The sequence below is a fragment of the Sitophilus oryzae genome, unplaced genomic scaffold, assembly GCF_002938485.1.
Source record: "Sitophilus oryzae breed Bouriz unplaced genomic scaffold, Soryzae_2.0 scaffold_1307_pilon_pilon, whole genome shotgun sequence".
NCBI classification, from domain to species: Eukaryota; Metazoa; Arthropoda; class Insecta; order Coleoptera; family Curculionidae; genus Sitophilus; species Sitophilus oryzae.
Genome location: NW_022145957.1, coordinates 1,517,753 through 1,535,432, shown reverse-complemented (window position 1 = coordinate 1,535,432; position 17,680 = coordinate 1,517,753). Strand labels below are relative to the sequence as shown.

The following is a 17,680-nucleotide window of genomic DNA, read 5'->3' as shown; positions in this document are numbered from 1 at the left end:
ACTTTTCAGAATTAATTCTTGTGCTGAGTTTAAAGGTAGAGAAATACACTTTACTGAAAACTTTTATTGCTTCCTTAAATTTATACGGGGGTACCAAAAATTGCTGATCTAATTTAAATATTTATTTTATATAAAAACTTCAGTTATTTGTTATTTCGAATGCAACACTCTCTATTTTTTAAAATAAATCGAAGCAAATTAAAACGCTCTTTTAAACTATATTAGGGTTTCCTATACCTATCTAGCTCAGTAATTGAATAAAAATCGATTTTTGAATAAAATAGCATGAAGGAAGGCTAGTGTCGCCATGACAATTTTCTAGTGACAGTTAGCGAGATAAGCGTTCCTTTGATGACGACACCAGCCCTCTTGGTTGCCATTTTATTGAAAAATTGCTCTTTATTGAAAATCAGAGCCAGATAGGTAGAGGAAACCCTAATATAGTTGAAAGAGTATTTAAATCTGCTTATAGTGTCGCATTTGAAATAACAAAGTTTTTATGTAAAATAAATATTTAAAATAAACCAGCAATTTTTGATAGCCCTGTATACATTAAACGAAGCAATCAAATTTCAGTAAAGTCTATTTCTCTGGCTTAAAAGTCAGCACAAGAATTAATTCTGAAAAGTAATGTACAGGGCGTTGACAATCTTTTTTATTATAGCATGTATATTTAAATATCTCAAAAACCAAAGCTTGTAAATATATTTAACCCTTATAATAATGCCTTATTTTGTGTCCAAGGATCCAAAAATGAAATAAAATACCGGGTGTTCCATAACAAAATATATAACTTTGGTGTGGATCTTAGTTCTGATATATCCTGTACATTTCAAAATAATTTTGAATTATGCACATTGCCTTCCGACATATACCCATAAAATATTTTGTTTCTACATCTTTCCGTTTTCATATAATCAACCGAGGCGTATGAGATGCGCCATACAGTATATTCTGTTAAATAAATATTATCAGAACATTGAAAATAAATGTTACAAACATTTTTCACAACAGATAAGAACAAACAACATTTTGATATACATAAATATACCATACGATCGAAAAAAAAACAGGGTCGGAGTTGGTTAGGAAACGATGATTGTCGTCATTTTATATTTAAGATTGTACGCTGAACCTAATTGATCGTCATTTCCAAGCCAACTTGATACCGCTTTTTTCGACCATACGATATTATCAAACCCTGTTAACAAATCTCATTTGACAAAAAAAAACAATAAATTTATTTTAACACATTCTTTCATTCAGTTCAATTCCTGATATAATTTGATGATTGGTTTTGATATTATATTATCAAATAATAAGTCGAATAAAATTAAAAACAATAAAGATAACATGCACATAAAATAAAATTTGTATATAAAGTATAAATAAATAAATAAAAATATAAATATGTGTATAATTAGTGCCTATATAAATATTTTTCATTTTATAAAGCAATAGCTTCTTAAAAATAAAACTTATTAAGAAACATACCGAAGCCATAAAATTGCATCAATAAAATTAATGGTAGGTAATAAAATTTGATTTATATTTGTCACATAAGCTAACAAATAAATTGAGCTAAAAAGGTAAAATAATTTTGTAAAGTTAAAAAAAATCAAAAAAAATAATTAATAAACTTTTAGTTTTCAATGAAATCTTAAAACCCTTAAAAATATAGATTTTGAAGGCAAGTAGTGAGTAAATCGAAATAACTCCCAGGATACTTTAATAAATATAATTAATGCTATATAGAATCCTTAATTATATACAGGATGGTGTAACCAAAACAAAGTGGGCGATTGCACTTAAACAGTGACCAAATTATTTGTTTTAGTAGTTATTATTAATTTATTTGTTTTAGTAGATTTAGAGGTAAAAACAGACACTGGCTTGCTTAACACAATAATTTTTGCATAACATAAAACGTATATCAAGCAAAAATTACAATAATTTTTGCATAACATAAAACGTATATCAAGCAAAAATTAATCGATTGGAACTAATAAAATGTCCAATTTGGTTATATATGGACCACCCCGTATAATGGCTATATTTTTGACACATGCTGTATTTAGCTATAAACTGTAACAACCTCGTAATCGTTTCGGCACCACTGTAAACTACATCTAGGTTACTCACCACCCTGTATATTTTTTGTATTAATAAAAATGTGTACCCTATTACTTATCTTCGTTTTTTTTTACTTTTAAATATACCCTGCTTAAAAAAATAACATAGTTGTAGTATTTTTAATGAAGGTATTATTATGTTTTTATTTACGATTCTACTGAATTAACAATAGTAGATTCTATTATTATACAAGGCGAGTCTTAAATAAGTGCAAATATTTTCAAGACTGGTATATCTCGATAAAAGAAAGTTATTTTCTCTTTACCATTTTTTAAATTTTGAGAGCCACCGGATTTTTTGTGTATTTGCGTCCCTTTTGGTGCCGTAACCATAGAGTAGAACTGTAACTATATGGTATTATCAGAGATTAAGAAATTATACCGTGGGAAAATTTGCGGTGAGCAAGCAGTTTTGAAAACAAAGTTTTTTAAAAACATACAGGGAAGTTTAAAAGAAAATGCACGATTTTCAACATATTTTTTTACGAAAGAAACCTCATAGACGTGTATCTGGGGTCGAAATATACCACCCCTGAAAATATTTGCACTTATTTAAGACTCACCCTGTATAACTTATTAAACCAGTAACAAATATATTTTTTTAAATAGTTAATAAAATTGGTAAATAATAAATGAACTGCATTAAGAAATGTATACAAAGATGGAAATAGAATGATTCAATGATAATTGTCACAAAATGATTTCTTAATCATTATCATTGTTAATTGTTAATGGTCCTTTCTAATTTACTTACGAATATTATTAAGGCATTTAACAAAAAATGAGTTAATATATTAAGCCACAGACTCAAGTTAGTCTGTGATTAAGCTTATTTCTGTATTGTGTTGAGTTAACTTTAACAAAAGAAACTAAAAAATAAACAATGACATATTCAATAATGCAAAATAGCTTCAAAGCCTAAACAATTTCGATCTTGACGACGCGTATGAAATTATATTTTGCGATTACTATAAGACAAAATGCTATTACACCAAAAAAAAGCTAAAACCCTGCATAAATATGTGCGTTTAAAGCAATTATAACAATTTAAAATAACGTTACTATTATTTAAAATCAACTATCTAGTAAAATATACTGTATCCAAGGTTTTTGTGATGATGCTAAAAGTTAATCTCATATCACAGAGATATATTTTTATATAAAAAGTGTACGCAAAAAAGTTTGCAATAAATTATTGGGAAAAAAATATTTTTATTTTTTTTTCAAACATTGTTAAAACATTGTATTCGGAATAATTTTTGTCTAAAGTACGTCTATAAAATATGTTTTCTGAAGGCCCCTGTATATTAATAAAAAATAAAAATGAATGTAAATGAAAAATCAAGTTTTCTCATTGACACTTTTCGACGTTTGTCATTTAATCCTACTTTTTACACGACCAAAAACCGTTTTTGTAAATATCCATCACAAGAATTGTCACAATTAATTTTGACATATTATTCAAAATTACTATTAGCTTACTTTGGGTTTATCTTATTCTGAACCGTCCTAGTACTAGTAACGTGATATGCTGCGCAGAAGAAAATATACGGCAGTTGTTTCATCTGCGCATGCGCTGTGAAATCCTTAGGACGGAATTTAGAATAGGTAATATCCACCAATTTAGTAATAACAAAAACAGGAAGAAAGATATTATTGATTGGTAATGCAGAACTTACTCTATTTGTACATAAATATTTAATACGGATGTATAAACTTTTTTCAATAAATACATAATAAAAACTTTTCTTATTTTTGCAAACTTTTTCGTGCACACCCTATATATCCAGGAGCATTTACCTAATTTATTTGTCAAAAAGTCTTAGTTTTAGCTACGAAAATAAATCCATCTCTAAATTTAAACAGCTGCATTCCTTTTAACTGGTTAGGCAACCAAGAACCCTTAGTTGACTAATTCATATTTAGACAGATAGTTAACTTGGAAGACTTAGGTATTTGACAAAAAATTAAAAATCAGAAGAAACATGAGAAAAAAATGTCAATTTTTGAAGTTTATTGAAGTAAGACTTTGGGTGTATTCCGTTTCCGTTGCTTACCTTGGTTATGGTTTTATGTTCCGTTTCTATCGGTTTCCTGAAAGTTTTCTTATTACGGAACACGGTTCCTGAAAGATTCGGTTATAACTGTCACCAAACTAACCAGCGCGAGAAGGCTGGTTTTTCTGGTTTTGTTTGTCAATCAATGTCATTTATGCGACAGAAATCAAGCAAATATAAGTTCGAGTGAAATTCTCATTTAATTTCTAAAATTTGTAATATTTTGTATTTACATCCAAAAGCAATGGCGGTAGGCAGTAAAGGTAAATAAATTTCTTTGACTAAATAGAATGCCTTTTTAGGACCATTTTAAAACTTATCATGCAGCCATTCTATCTTAAAGTCAGGAACGTTTAAAGAAAACATGAAAAACAAGACAACAAGAAATCGTGAATGTTTTGTGAGCTATAAAAATATAAATATTGATTAGATTTGTTTATTTATTATTGATCTGTTTTAATATTGGACTTGCAAATGTTCACTTGAGCTGTCTAACGAGTTTAACAGTTTATTAATAAAGAACTTTTCAATATTAAACTCCATTTAAAAGAAGAAGCAAACGTAAAAGCAGAGAATAGGTACATTAAAAATGCATAAAAGATAAATTTTAAAATAGAGGTACTTATTGAAATTTAGAAAACGTCAACATTTGACGTTTCCAGTATTTTATCAAACCGATGTTTTTCAGGAACCGCTCTTTACCGTAGTTTACCGGCCTGATTCGCCTGGTTTTGCAACGGAATACAGCCTTTATTATTGTGATTTTGATCACATTGGATAAAGCAAACAATTGAAATAATAAGATGAAAAGATTTTAAGTATGAACTAGCCGGGTTAGTTCAGAAGTTCTTAAAAACAGTTAAATAGGCAGCAGCTAATTACACATGTACAATTTATGAAAATAATTTAACATTTATATTTTTTTCTCATTAGCTTTAAAAATCATTGTGCTAGTATCTTTTTATAACAGCCCAAAGTGAATTTAGGCTCTTTAAAATGCATAGAAAAATAATAATTTTCCTTAGAGATGTATATACTTCTATTTTTTTTATTATCACAAAAGTCAATTTTTTTCATCAGTTTCAACTTTAACAGATCGTTTTATGTCGCCATCTTGAAACTGAGATGATGTTATAGTAATTGAATCTTTTAAATTCGCATCAATTGCTACAGAATTGTTGAGATCATTGTTATCTTCATCAGCTTCATTTTTTCGTTCGAAGCTGTTGTCATATTCGCTGGAATAATTGACGCTATAATCTTCGTCCTCGTAATCGTCCAAATCAGGGTTGTGTTCAGAAGTTTCAATATTGACACTATCAATATTGGGTTCTGGACCTGATTTTTTCCCTTCATTTTCAGTCTGGAATACTTCATTTCGCTTTGAATGAGGATCTTCTGATGATGTTTCTGATTCTCTATTTTTATTAACCATATCTCTATTAGATTCACCTGAATTTGTGCCTTTGCCGTGATAGTAACCTCGACCTCTGCCTCTACCCCTGCCCCTACCTCTCCCTCTAAATCCTCCTCGAAATGGTCTCTGTTGTATTTGGTCTGGTACATGTTTAATATCTAAAAAAAATTATTCTCTTTTGAATCAAAGGAGTATTTTAATATACTGGCTGTTATAAAAATGTCTACCAGGTGCGTCTCAAAAGTGGCTCACCCCCTATAGCTTTTTTATTTTTCCATATAAAAAATCGAGATTTGGTATGTATAACATAAATGTGGACTATATAACCTAAATTAGGATTGATTGAAGTATTCAATTGTTTTTGGTCACTTCCTGTTTCACCGGAACTGACTACAACTTTTGATTTTTAAATGGCACCCTCGGTATTTTTTTTTACTTAATTAGATAGAAAATGACAGTCTATATAGAATGACGTATCATATGTCAACTTTTGACATATTCGCTCAAAAACAAACTGTATTTTAAATTTCAATCTAGAGTGCCATGGCTGTGTTAAAAACACTAATTCTTAATCAAGGAGCCTTGGAAAAATAGATTTGATCATCTAATGTTTTTAGTGTCTTGTCCTGGCTGGTTAAAAAATGCCCAAATCATATTTTTAATCATATCTCAATTTTTTCAAATGGAATAAAAGTGGCTTATTAGCATATTTGGAAAAACCATTTTTTTACGAATAATTTGATACCACACACTTGGTATTTCGAGTCAAATTTTCGTTACGAACCGCAAGTTATAATTTCATATAAACCATATGTGAAAATGTCAAAAGTTGACATATGATATGTCATTCTATTCAGAGCTTTATTTTCTATTGAATAAAGTAAAAAAATACCGAGAGGGCCGTTTAAAAATCAAAAGTTGAAGTAATTTCCGGTGAAACAGGAAATGACCGAAAACAATTGGATACGTCAATCAATCCTGATTTGTGTCATATAGTAACATACCAAATTTCGTTCTTTTTAACTGAAAAAATAAAAAAGTTAATAGGGGCGAGCCTTCTCCAAAAAAGCCCCACTTATGGGTTATTTCGCCACTGTAAGAAATTAATTTATTCGCACAAATTTCATTTAGATATTTTAAATAGTTTTTTTCTTTGTTTTTTGTATTTTTTTTGCTTCCGACGACGGAAAAATATACTTTCCGAAACGTTAAGCATTTTTTTGTCTGTTAGGCAAATTTGTTTATTAGTAAACCACTGCTGACAATTAGTCTCCGTTGGATTAACGCAGTAGTGTTTACAAAAAACAACTATTTTATTTTGTAGATTTGGCGAAATACCCATAAGTAGGACTTTTTTGGAGATACTGGCCGTTTTTTGAAAGCGGCTCACCCATATAACTTCTTTAATTTTAAGGGCCGGCTACACGTACAAGCTTTACCACGAGCCTGCACAAACCTGTTTGTAGCAGGAACTCGCTGTGTGTAGACGGTAAAACGGTAGCACGCACAAACCAACAAGCGCGGCCTGCGTAAACGTCGCGCTGCTAAAGCAGCGGCTATACGGTAGCGACTTGCCTGCACGGTATAGTTTGTGCAAAATACAAGGAACACTGTGCGGTGTCCACACGATAGTGATGGGCAAAACTGTTATTTTTAGATAACAGTTGAAACTGTTATAGTTATTTATAAAAAACAGCTTAAAATAACAGCTTAAAAATAACAGGTTTCTTTATTTTATTGCTAAATATCTGAAAGAGGCGGTCACCGCCAGGCGTATTAACGCAGTTGCAAGTTGCAACAATGACGTGCTTGGTGGTAGTATTTCCAGGGTGTTATAACATTTCTTAATATCGATTGTTATCTAAAATACCTCTCTAAAAACGGGGGTTGTTTACAAATAAGCGCTGTTTACAAACTGCAATATAAAAAAGCCAAAATGCCGCCACTCGTCTATATTTATAAATTCCGATGTACCTACGCCCTACCCCTCGATCCGATTCTGAATTGCGTAGCAGTGTACAGGGTGCATCTCACTCGACGGGCGAGAAGCTCTTAGTTATGATTTTACCATTTGCGGTCAAAAAATAGCAATATAAGAAAATGTGTAGTATATTCTTCATAAGTAAACCAACTACACACTAGAGTTCGAATTAATTTTACACTTAAACTAGCATGTACAGTTTGACAAATATAGGAAGAGACTTGGGGATAGCACCGGTCGCGCACACGAAAGAGAGAGAACGCATTCGGCGGAAGAGAGATGCAGTTACGCTACGAAAAATCTGATTGAAGCAAATTTGTGGGATGTCCACTACGCATCGGGGGGCGTCTCTTATTTTATATTTCTCACGTCTCTAGCTATACTTGTTAAGTTGTACCCGCGACTTCGTTCGCGTCGAATTATTAATTTGTAATGGTGATGATAAAGCAAAGCAAGAATTTCCATTAACATACAAACTGGATAAAATTTTCTCACATTTGCCAAAAATATGCTTTAAACGTCGAGCAGTTTAAGCAGAATCGTGGTTAATCAATTACTCAACTTTTTGCAACACCCTGTATTATTTTTTAAAAAATTTCAATATATGTAAAAAAAGAAAATAAATTATGCGTGTCCAATCGTTTTCCCGAAAGACTAACCGTTTTTTAAATAATAAATATTGTAATATTTGAGGGGCGTTTTCACCCTCTTGGAATTTGAGATTCGAGAAACCCCCCCTTATCGCACCTCTACACCCCACAGTCAATCCGTTTGCCAAAAATCAGCTTTAAACGTCAAGCAGTTTAAGCAGAATCATGATTACTCAGTGGTCATATTTTATGAAACACCCTGTATATATTTTGTAAAAATCTCAAAATATGTAAAACAACAAAATAAAATATACGTGTTTAAGAGTTTTTTCGAAAAACTCACCAATTTTAAATAAAAAATATTCTAATATTTGAGGGTGGTTTCACCCCCTTAGAATTTGAGTTTCGAAAAATCCCTTCTTATCGAACCTCTACACCCTAAAGTCAATCCGTTTTCTAAAAATCAGCTTTTTACGTCAAGGGCTTTAAGCAGGATCCTGATTAATCAATGACCAGATTTTTCAAAACACCCTGCATACATTTTTAAAAAATCTTAAAATATTATTCTGAAAATTTTTCAGAATAAATAAATACTTAAATATTGAAACTTAATAACAAAGTACTGAAACATACAGCGCCATAATATCTCGACCTCCGCCCGTTATGCTCGTAACAGGTTGAAAAACAATATGTATCTAAAACAACTGATGCGTTATTCTCCAACCTGTTTCAAACCTCCATCGACAATCGACCGATGCAGCAGCGTTACTTTCCCACTCCGATTATCTCGAACGCCGTTCTGTTATGCTCGTAACAGGTAAGAAAACAACATAGCTAAAACAACTGATGCGTTATTCTCCAACCCGTTGCGAGCCTCCATCGACAATCGACCGATGCAGCAGCGCTCCTTTCCCACTCCTGTTATCTCGACCGCCAGGCGTTATGCCCGCAACTGTTTCAAAAAAGCTGCTTCTTTTATATCCTATTATTTTTAAGCTGTTGTCAGCCCAACACGACGCGGCGCGCCGTAGCCCATACCCCACTCCGTTGTCCGTTGTATCTCGCCGCCTGTATCGATGGTTGTCCAAATAATAGGTTTTCCATCCATACTAGTTGTTTTTTGAAATTGCTTCGAGCAGCATCGAATTTCGTGGCGGTGCAGAGATATATTCGCTCAAAAACAAATTGTATTTTAAATTTCAATCTAGAGTGCCACGATTATGTTAAAAACACTAATTTTTAATCAAGGAGCCTTGGAAAAATAGATTTGATCGTCTAATGTTTTTAGTGTCTTGTCCTGGCCGGTTAAAAGATGCCCAAATCGTATTTTTAATTATATCTCAATTTTTTCAAATGGAACGAGGGCGGCTCATTAGCATATTTTGAAAAAGCATTTTTTTACGAATAATTTGATACCACACATTTGGTATTTCGAGTCAAATTCTCCTTATGAACCGTATGTTACAATTTCAAATAAACCATATGCAAAAATGTCAAAAGTTCACATATGATATGTCAATTCTATTCAGAGTATCATTTTCTATCGAATAAAGTAAAAAAATACCGAGGGTGCCATTTAAAAATCAAGTCGTAGTGATTTCGGTGAAACCGGAAGTGACAGAAAACAATTGGATATGTCAATCAATCCCAATTTTTGTCATATTCTAACATACCAAATATCGTTGTTTTATCTGAAAAAATAAAAAAGTTATAGGGGTGTGCCACTTTTGAGACGCACGCGGTAGATCGAAGTGGAGTAAAAACTGGCTTTTAAATAAAAAACCTGTTTAATATTAGAATTATTGTTTTTTTATTACTTATTGTTAAAGAAAAAAAAAAAGAAAAATAAACGGTATAGATCGAAGTGGAGTAAAAACTGGCTTTTAAATAGAAAACCATTTTCTTGTATGCATAATTTTTTCTGTTTCTATCAGAATAATCTTGGCAACGATCAATATATTTCAATGAAAATCATCATAAACTCCTTATGGGAATAAGTACGCATATCAGACATTTTCTAAGAGTTGATAAATAATAACACAAAACCCACAAAATTCACAAAACTGTAGCTTGAACTCGCTGATACCGTCTACATGTATGATATCACCGCACAAACTGGTTTGCGCAAACTAAAATCTTTAGCCGCGCAACGTTTACGCAGGCCGCGCTTGTTGGTTTGTGCGTGCTACGGTTTTACCGTCTACACCCTGCGAGTTCGTGATACAAACAGGTTTGTGCAGGTAAGCTCGTGGTAAAGCTTGTACGTGTAGCCGGCCCTTTAAAGATTTTAGTTTGCACAAACCAGTTTGTGTGGTGATATCATACGTGTAAACGGTATCAGCGAGTTCAAGGTACAGTTTTATGGGTTTTGTGTTATTAGTTATCAACTCTTAGAAAATGTCTGATATGCGTACTTATTCCAATAAGGAGTTTATGACGAGTTTCATTAAAATATATTGATCGTTGCCATGCCTATGGAAGATAAAATCGAAAGATTATTCCGATAGAAACAGAAAAAATGATGCGTACAAGAAAATGGTTTTCTATTTAAAAGCCAGTTTTACTCCACTTCGATCTATACCGTTTATTTTGCTGTTTTTTCTTTAACAATAAGCAATAAAAAACAATAATTCGCCACTTGACTTTTCCACGAACGGACCCACACCTAACCTAACCTAGTTTGCGCAAACTATACCACGCAGGCAAGTCGCTACCGTATAGCAGCCGCTTGACAGATAAAAAAACTAGATTTGATATGTTAGTATATGACATAAATGAAAATTTATTGATGTATTTAACTAGTTTCATTCAGTTCCTGTTTCACGAGAAATTTCTAAAACTTTTGGTTTTTTCAATAGTACTTTTTTGCATTGAAATAAGTTAATTGAACATAATTTACCTTTATACAAAAGTGCTTCGTTTGTTCGTTAGAGAACATCAATCAAAAATAAATCCGAACTTTAAACAATTTAAAATTTATTAATTTTTAAGCTTTTTTTGAAGCTTATTGTCAAAATAGAATTTGTGGTGCTAACATAAAATTCCATATTTTCGTCAACTATAGCCTTGATTATAGAAATAAGAGTTCGAGATGTATGTTAGTATTTTCAAAATTAAATATGTTAAGTCTAAACCCAGCTGAACACACTATAAAAATAGCAAATTATGAAGAACTCGCATTGAAAACTTTTATTATAGGCTTAAGTGGTCAATTACAAAATAATATTCGGTTAAGAGATCCAAAAACTTTAGAAAAAGCTATGAGTTTGGTTATTGAAGAAGAAAATTTTCTTTATAGCCAAAATAAACAAAAACTAGAAAAAGTTTATGAAAAAGTAAAGGAAGATCTAAATAAACAAAAAGAGAAAGTTGTTTCTAAACACAATGTAAAAGGAAACACAAATGATGAATTTAAATTAGGACAGACGGTATATAAATTAAACCCTTTAAAAAGGAATAAATCAAAAAATAAATTCTTGGGACCATATACTATAACTAAAATGTTAGAAAGGAATCGAGTGGAAATAACCCGGAAAAAAGATCCGAATAAAAAAGAAATACTACATATTCAAGAATTGAGGAAATCACCTGTTGTTTCAGATTCGCCACCACCTATGGAGAACCAAAATACCACCGAATGAATGATAACCCAGGAATACTACCCTTAAAATTAGGCAACGCCCAAAATAAAATCGACACTGGGAAATTTATACAAGTATTTGATATAACTAATTTAATTCAACAATTTAATGAAATTCAAAATCAATATTTTAGAATAAAAATTGCTTTTGAAAATAATACTAATTTTTCAAAAACATACAAATATAATTTTTATAACTCTTATAATTTAGCAAATTTATTGCAAACTAAAATAAATATTCAAATTAAACAAATTAATCCTTTATATAGTGCTAATAATAATAGATATAAACGTGGTTTAATTGATGGACTGGGATCGATAATCAAATCAATAACTGGTAATTTAGATCAGTATGATGCTGGAAAATATAATAAAGCCATTGAAAATCTTTCTGACAATCAGTTAAAAATAAAAACTATTATTAAAAATCAAATTTCAATATTTGACAAATCAATTGAAAATTTCCAAAATAATATTAAAAATCTATCTAATAATCAAATAATAATTAAACATCGTATTGACATGTTAGTAGTATTTTGAATTGAAATAAGTTAATTGAACATAATTTACCTTTATACAAAAGTGCTTCGTTTGTTCGTTAGAGAACATCAATCAAAAATAAACCCGAACTTTAAACAATCTAAAATTTATTAATTTTTAAGCTTTTTATGAAGCTTATTGTCAAAATAGAATTTGTGGTGCTAACATAAAATTCCATATTTTCGTCAACTATAGCCTCGATTATAGAAATAAGAGTTCGAGATGTAGATGGCGTTACCGTCAGCCTGTCCGAGATTTAGTTTAGCTCTGTGCTGCTTCGCGCTGATAGCCGTTTACAGCGAAGCGGATAAAAAATACTGTACCGCATGATACAATGAACAAAGATAAGATATTACGCATGTAGTGGGCGGAAAATTACTACCCGGGTGACGTCATGCCCGTCGACAGCCGATTTGCGACCGCCAAGGATCTTATGAGATAAGGTATTGTGTATGTAGCTGGCGGAGCTTAACAAAAAAATACTACCCGGTTGACGTCATGCGCGTGGAGAACCGATTTGCGACCGCCAAGGATCTTATATTTCGTTTATTGTATCATGACTGTACCGTAAGTTCTGCTTTCAGTGGACAGAGTGAGTGGTTGCCGGAGACAGTGTTGCCAGAACTACTGATTAATCCGTAGATATACGGATTTTGGGTCTACTACGTTAATAATACGGTTTTTATTAAACAATTTAATATAATATTATATAATTAAACGAAGAACAGCGTCAGAGTTGGTCTGGAAATAAAGATCGCTGTTATGTCAATAATGACAGTAGATGTGTAAATGTCAGTAATCGTCATTTCCAATCTAACTACACGACTTTTTCAATCATACAACATATTCAGTACCTATAAGAATTTTGTATAAAAGAATTTTTACTTTATTTTTTATTCTCTGTTTATGTTAGACAATTTCATCATTATTTCAATACCTACATAAAAGCGGATTTTTCATCCAAAGATATTTTCGTCAAACGTATTACAGATTTTACACATTTTAACATGGCAACACTGTCGCTTTCAGATCGACTCCGTTTTCGATATGCCTTCGCTGGCCGAATTAGAGAAAATAAGTGTTTTATACGTTGACCGCAGAACGATTGGTGTCTCCACCAGAGTCCACCATACAGCAATTGAGACGCAAGGGGAGATCAAATCAACCTTATCACAAATTCGCCCATTAGGTTGGTATCTTCCCAATTCTTTCAATCAATGATAACAGGTTTTATTCGCCTCCATACAAGTGATAAAAATTTGACAAAAAACGTGACAAAAAAACATTTTTTGGAAGTTAGGTTTGGAAAAATATTTATTTTCCTTAAAAAGTATGCGCGGTGGCGTTTTTTTAAAAGAGACAAAAAATGTAGTAAATACCAGGAGGACCATTTTATGAAAAAAAAATCGGTCGTCGGTTGAGTTGAAAAATATTTATACAATTTATGTTGAGGTAGGGGTAGTTTTCACTCTTCCCATACTTTTTCTTGATTTTTGTGAAAGCTAAATTAATAATAATTAAGCTAATATTTAGCAAAACATAAACACCCAAAATTTATATTAATTGATTTTCGGATTCTATGAGAAAATAAAGGTAAGTTTCATTAGAAAAGCAAATTACTAAAATGTAAGGTTTTTGACATTTTCCATTTTCTAAAAATGACAAATACATTTTAACTTCCAATAAAAGCTACCTAATTTGGAATGGGAACTTAGAATTTTATTTGGGAGTTCAACAGTGTACTTTAAATCAAATTAAAACCTGACGCCAAAAGTTATACAGGGTGAGACAAAATTAATATAACATAACATTGGTCACTTTTGCAAGCAAGTTACTCTTCTATTTCAAATAAAACATCCAGTATATTCCGATATATAATGTCTCTTTAAATTATTAAGGCCAACCTCTCAGACAAAGATTTTCCTAGATATTTTCATTTTTATGGTTTAGTGTCACTAAATACTTATTACTTGATTAAATTTAGGTGGCTGTGATATGTCTGACTATGAATGTTCTGTATAATAAATTATCCAGAAAAAATATGTATATATATATATATATATATATATAACAACTGAAAAACTGATGTAAATAATTACCTGGGATTTTAGTATTCTCGTCCAAAGTACAACTTCTCTGTCCTGTTGTAGTACTCAGTTCCACTTTAATATTAACAGGATTTTCTATCTTTTCATCCTTTCTTTTAGTATTATCTCTCAACTTATAGTTATTCCTACTATTTTGAGCATTTTGAGATGTTAATACGATATTTGGGGTATCAGAGAAACGTGGCTCTTTCTTTTGTCCCTCCAATACAATATTTGGGGTATCAGAGAAACGTAGCTCCTTTTTTAGTCCATCAGCATTTTCTTTTTTTCTTGGTGATTGATTTTTATACTGTGGATCATTTTCATTTTTCTCTTTGGTTCTTCTTGTTACACCATCACCCTCCCTGTTATGATGTTTCCCAGATGTTTCATTTCTTTTCGGCTGATAATGTTTGACTTCATCTCTAGATGCATCCTTTAAGAAGTTATATTCTGGATCGGGAGGAGGATTTGCCCCTCTTGGTTTATTTTCTGATTCCTTATCAAAAAACAAAGAAATAAGTTAGAATATAAGAAACTTTGTCAATAATTGGTACTAAAACAATTTAGGGTAAAACCTTTGGTGCTACAATAGAAAAATAGATAAATCAATTAGAATACACCAAAGTAAAACTGTGTTTGTGAAAACTGCAGTGGCCAATTTTTAATAAGAAGTCACATAAATAAATAGGTAAGTACCTTAGAACCATTATCATCTTGTTCTTGATGCTTTTTATTTAGGAGCTGCCGCAAATCCGTGACTCCAAAATTATTTACGGCCTTTCTAACACCGGGATTCATGGGAGGAGGCCTATTTTGGCGAAAATTTTTCCTTGGCGGTTGAGATCTATGCACAGCCTCATTGTCAGTCATTTTATATTTCTATAAAATTGTATTAACTACAAAGAGTAATGAAAGTTATTACAATGAAAAAATAAAATAAAATGAGTGGTTTACCAATAGTTTACATACATTAGAAAATCTTCAACCTTCACCTTTATTTATCTTTTTTGGGACGGGTATTTTCTAATTAGGCATTCCATTGTTGCCAATATAATAATATAAATATATACATAATTGTACATAATATATACCGTAAAATTGAAAAACCCTAGGTCAAAATAATTTCATATGCCAAAGTTATGCAACTAAAGATACAGAAGCTTGGAATCATTATACAGGGTGTCCCAGAAATAAGTGCAAGTATTTTAAGGGATGGTAGATCTGGTCAAAAGAAACATTTTTTCTCTTTACCGTTTTTCAAAGAAGTCCAAAATAAACGAGTTATTTTACTTTGAAAATTTCCAAAAAAAAATATTTTTTGCTAAAATTTTGAGAACCACTGGATCTTTTCTGGATTTCCTTTCATGTAAATTTAAGCTACTACCTATGTTGCCATATTATCAAGAAATTATGTTTTTTAACTTAAAACTAAAAAAATTTCTAAAATTTTTTTTAACAAATTCCAAATTTTCAAATTTTTCTTTTCGCAAAAAATACCTCATAGGCATGTTTCTGAGGACTACCAGTTAAAATACTTGCACTTATTTCTGGGACACCCTGTATAATTTATTATACGATATTATAAGATACTAGTTGAAGCCTGGCGCATCCGCCACCCCACATCGGGAAAAAAATACTTTTTATTTTTTTTAATTAAATGAAAAACAAAAAATCCGGCGACGACAGTTTTTAGAAGAGCCAATTAGGCTACCTTTTAGTAAAAAAAGCAACTTTCTAGAGCAAGTCGTTACTTCAGTAGAGACGATACAGATAAACATTAGCATTTTATATTATGTAGACTAGTTGAAGCCTCGCGCATCCGCCACAACATCAGAAAAAAAAATACTTTTTATTTTTTTTTAATTAAATAAAAAGAAAAAGTCCGGCGACGACAGTTTTTGGAAGAGCCAATTAGCTATCTTTTAGTAAAAAAAGCAACTTTCTAGAGCAAGTCGTTACTTCAGTAGAGACGACACCTATGGACGACACAGATAAACATTAGCATTTTATATTATGTAGATGATGGAGAAAAAACGGCGTCAACGATGGCTATGAAATGAAGATCGCTGTCATTTTATATGTAAATTTATATGGAAAATGTCATCGATCATCATTTTCCAGCCAACTGGACGACGTTTTTTTCGATCATACGGTATATATGTATATTATCGATGATCCAAGATTAGGGAGAGACAATGAAAACAAATAGTTCGATATTCTTCAAATTTTCAATCCAATCTTCACTTTTTTTTATAAAATATGGGGTCAATAGATGTACATTTTAAAAATATGTATACAGGGTGATTGAGATATACCGGATGCTCACCCTTATAACTTTTTTATTTATTCAAATAAAAAAAACTAAAGTCAAAAAAACGAGATTTGGTACGTTAGTATATTAATATATATACATATATACTGGGTGCGTCTCAAAAGTGGCTCACCCATATTATTTTTTCATTTTTTCAGATAAAAAAAACGAGATTTGGTATGTTAGTATATGACATAAATTAGGATTGATTGACGTATTCAATTGTTTTTGGTCACTTCCTGTTTCACCGGAAATGACTACAACTTTTGATTTTTAAATGGCACCCTCGGTATTTTTTTACTTTATTCGATAGAAAATGACACTCTGAATAGAGTGACATATCATATGTCAACTTTTGACATTTTCGCATATGGTTTATTTGAAATTGTAACATGCGGTTCATAGCGACAATTTGACTCAAAATACCAAGTAAAAAATGCTTTTTCCAAATATGCTAATGAGCCACCCTTGATCCATTTGAAAAAAATTGAGATATGAATAAAAAACATTTTTTAACCGGTCAGGACAAGACACGAAAAACATTAGGCGATTAAATCTATTTTTCCAAGGCTCCTTGATTAAAAATTAGTGTGTTTTTAACAGTCATGACACTCCAGATTGAAATTTAAAATAGAATTTGTTTTTGAGTGACTATGTCATAAAAGATTTGATCGCCTAATGTTTTTCGTGTCTTGTCCTGGCCGGTTAAAAGATGCCCAAATCGTATTTTTAATCATATCTCAATTTCTTCAAATGGAACGAGGGTGGCTCATTAGCATATTTGGAAAAAGCATTTTTTTACGAATAATTTGATACCACACACTTGGTATTTTGAGTCAAATTGTCGTTATGAACCGCATGTTACAATTTCAAATAAACCATATGCTAAAATGTCAAAAGTTGACAAATGATATATTATTCG

The 17,680-nt window shown here is 31.2% G+C and overlaps 1 protein-coding gene across 2 annotated transcripts; it reads right to left on the bottom strand.

Annotated features, from left to right (window-relative positions):
• Positions 1–5,214: 5,214 nt before the first annotated feature.
• LOC115874916 (thyroid hormone receptor-associated protein 3-like) lies at positions 5,215–15,486 on the bottom strand. Of its 2 annotated transcripts, none has more exons than XM_030890214.1 (4): positions 15,417–15,486; positions 15,144–15,343; positions 14,457–14,943; positions 5,215–5,764 (listed from the first exon to the last, which is right to left on the bottom strand). In XM_030890214.1, exons 2-4 carry the CDS (start codon positions 15,315–15,317, stop codon positions 5,253–5,255), a joined length of 1,173 nt encoding a protein of 390 aa, XP_030746074.1. In that variant the 5' UTR covers positions 15,318–15,343; positions 15,417–15,486; the 3' UTR covers positions 5,215–5,252. The 2 variants fall into 2 exon arrangements, with proteins under 2 accessions (XP_030746074.1, XP_030746073.1); XM_030890213.1 differs by having other exon boundaries at positions 15,402–15,479.
• Positions 15,487–17,680: the final 2,194 nt, after the last annotated feature.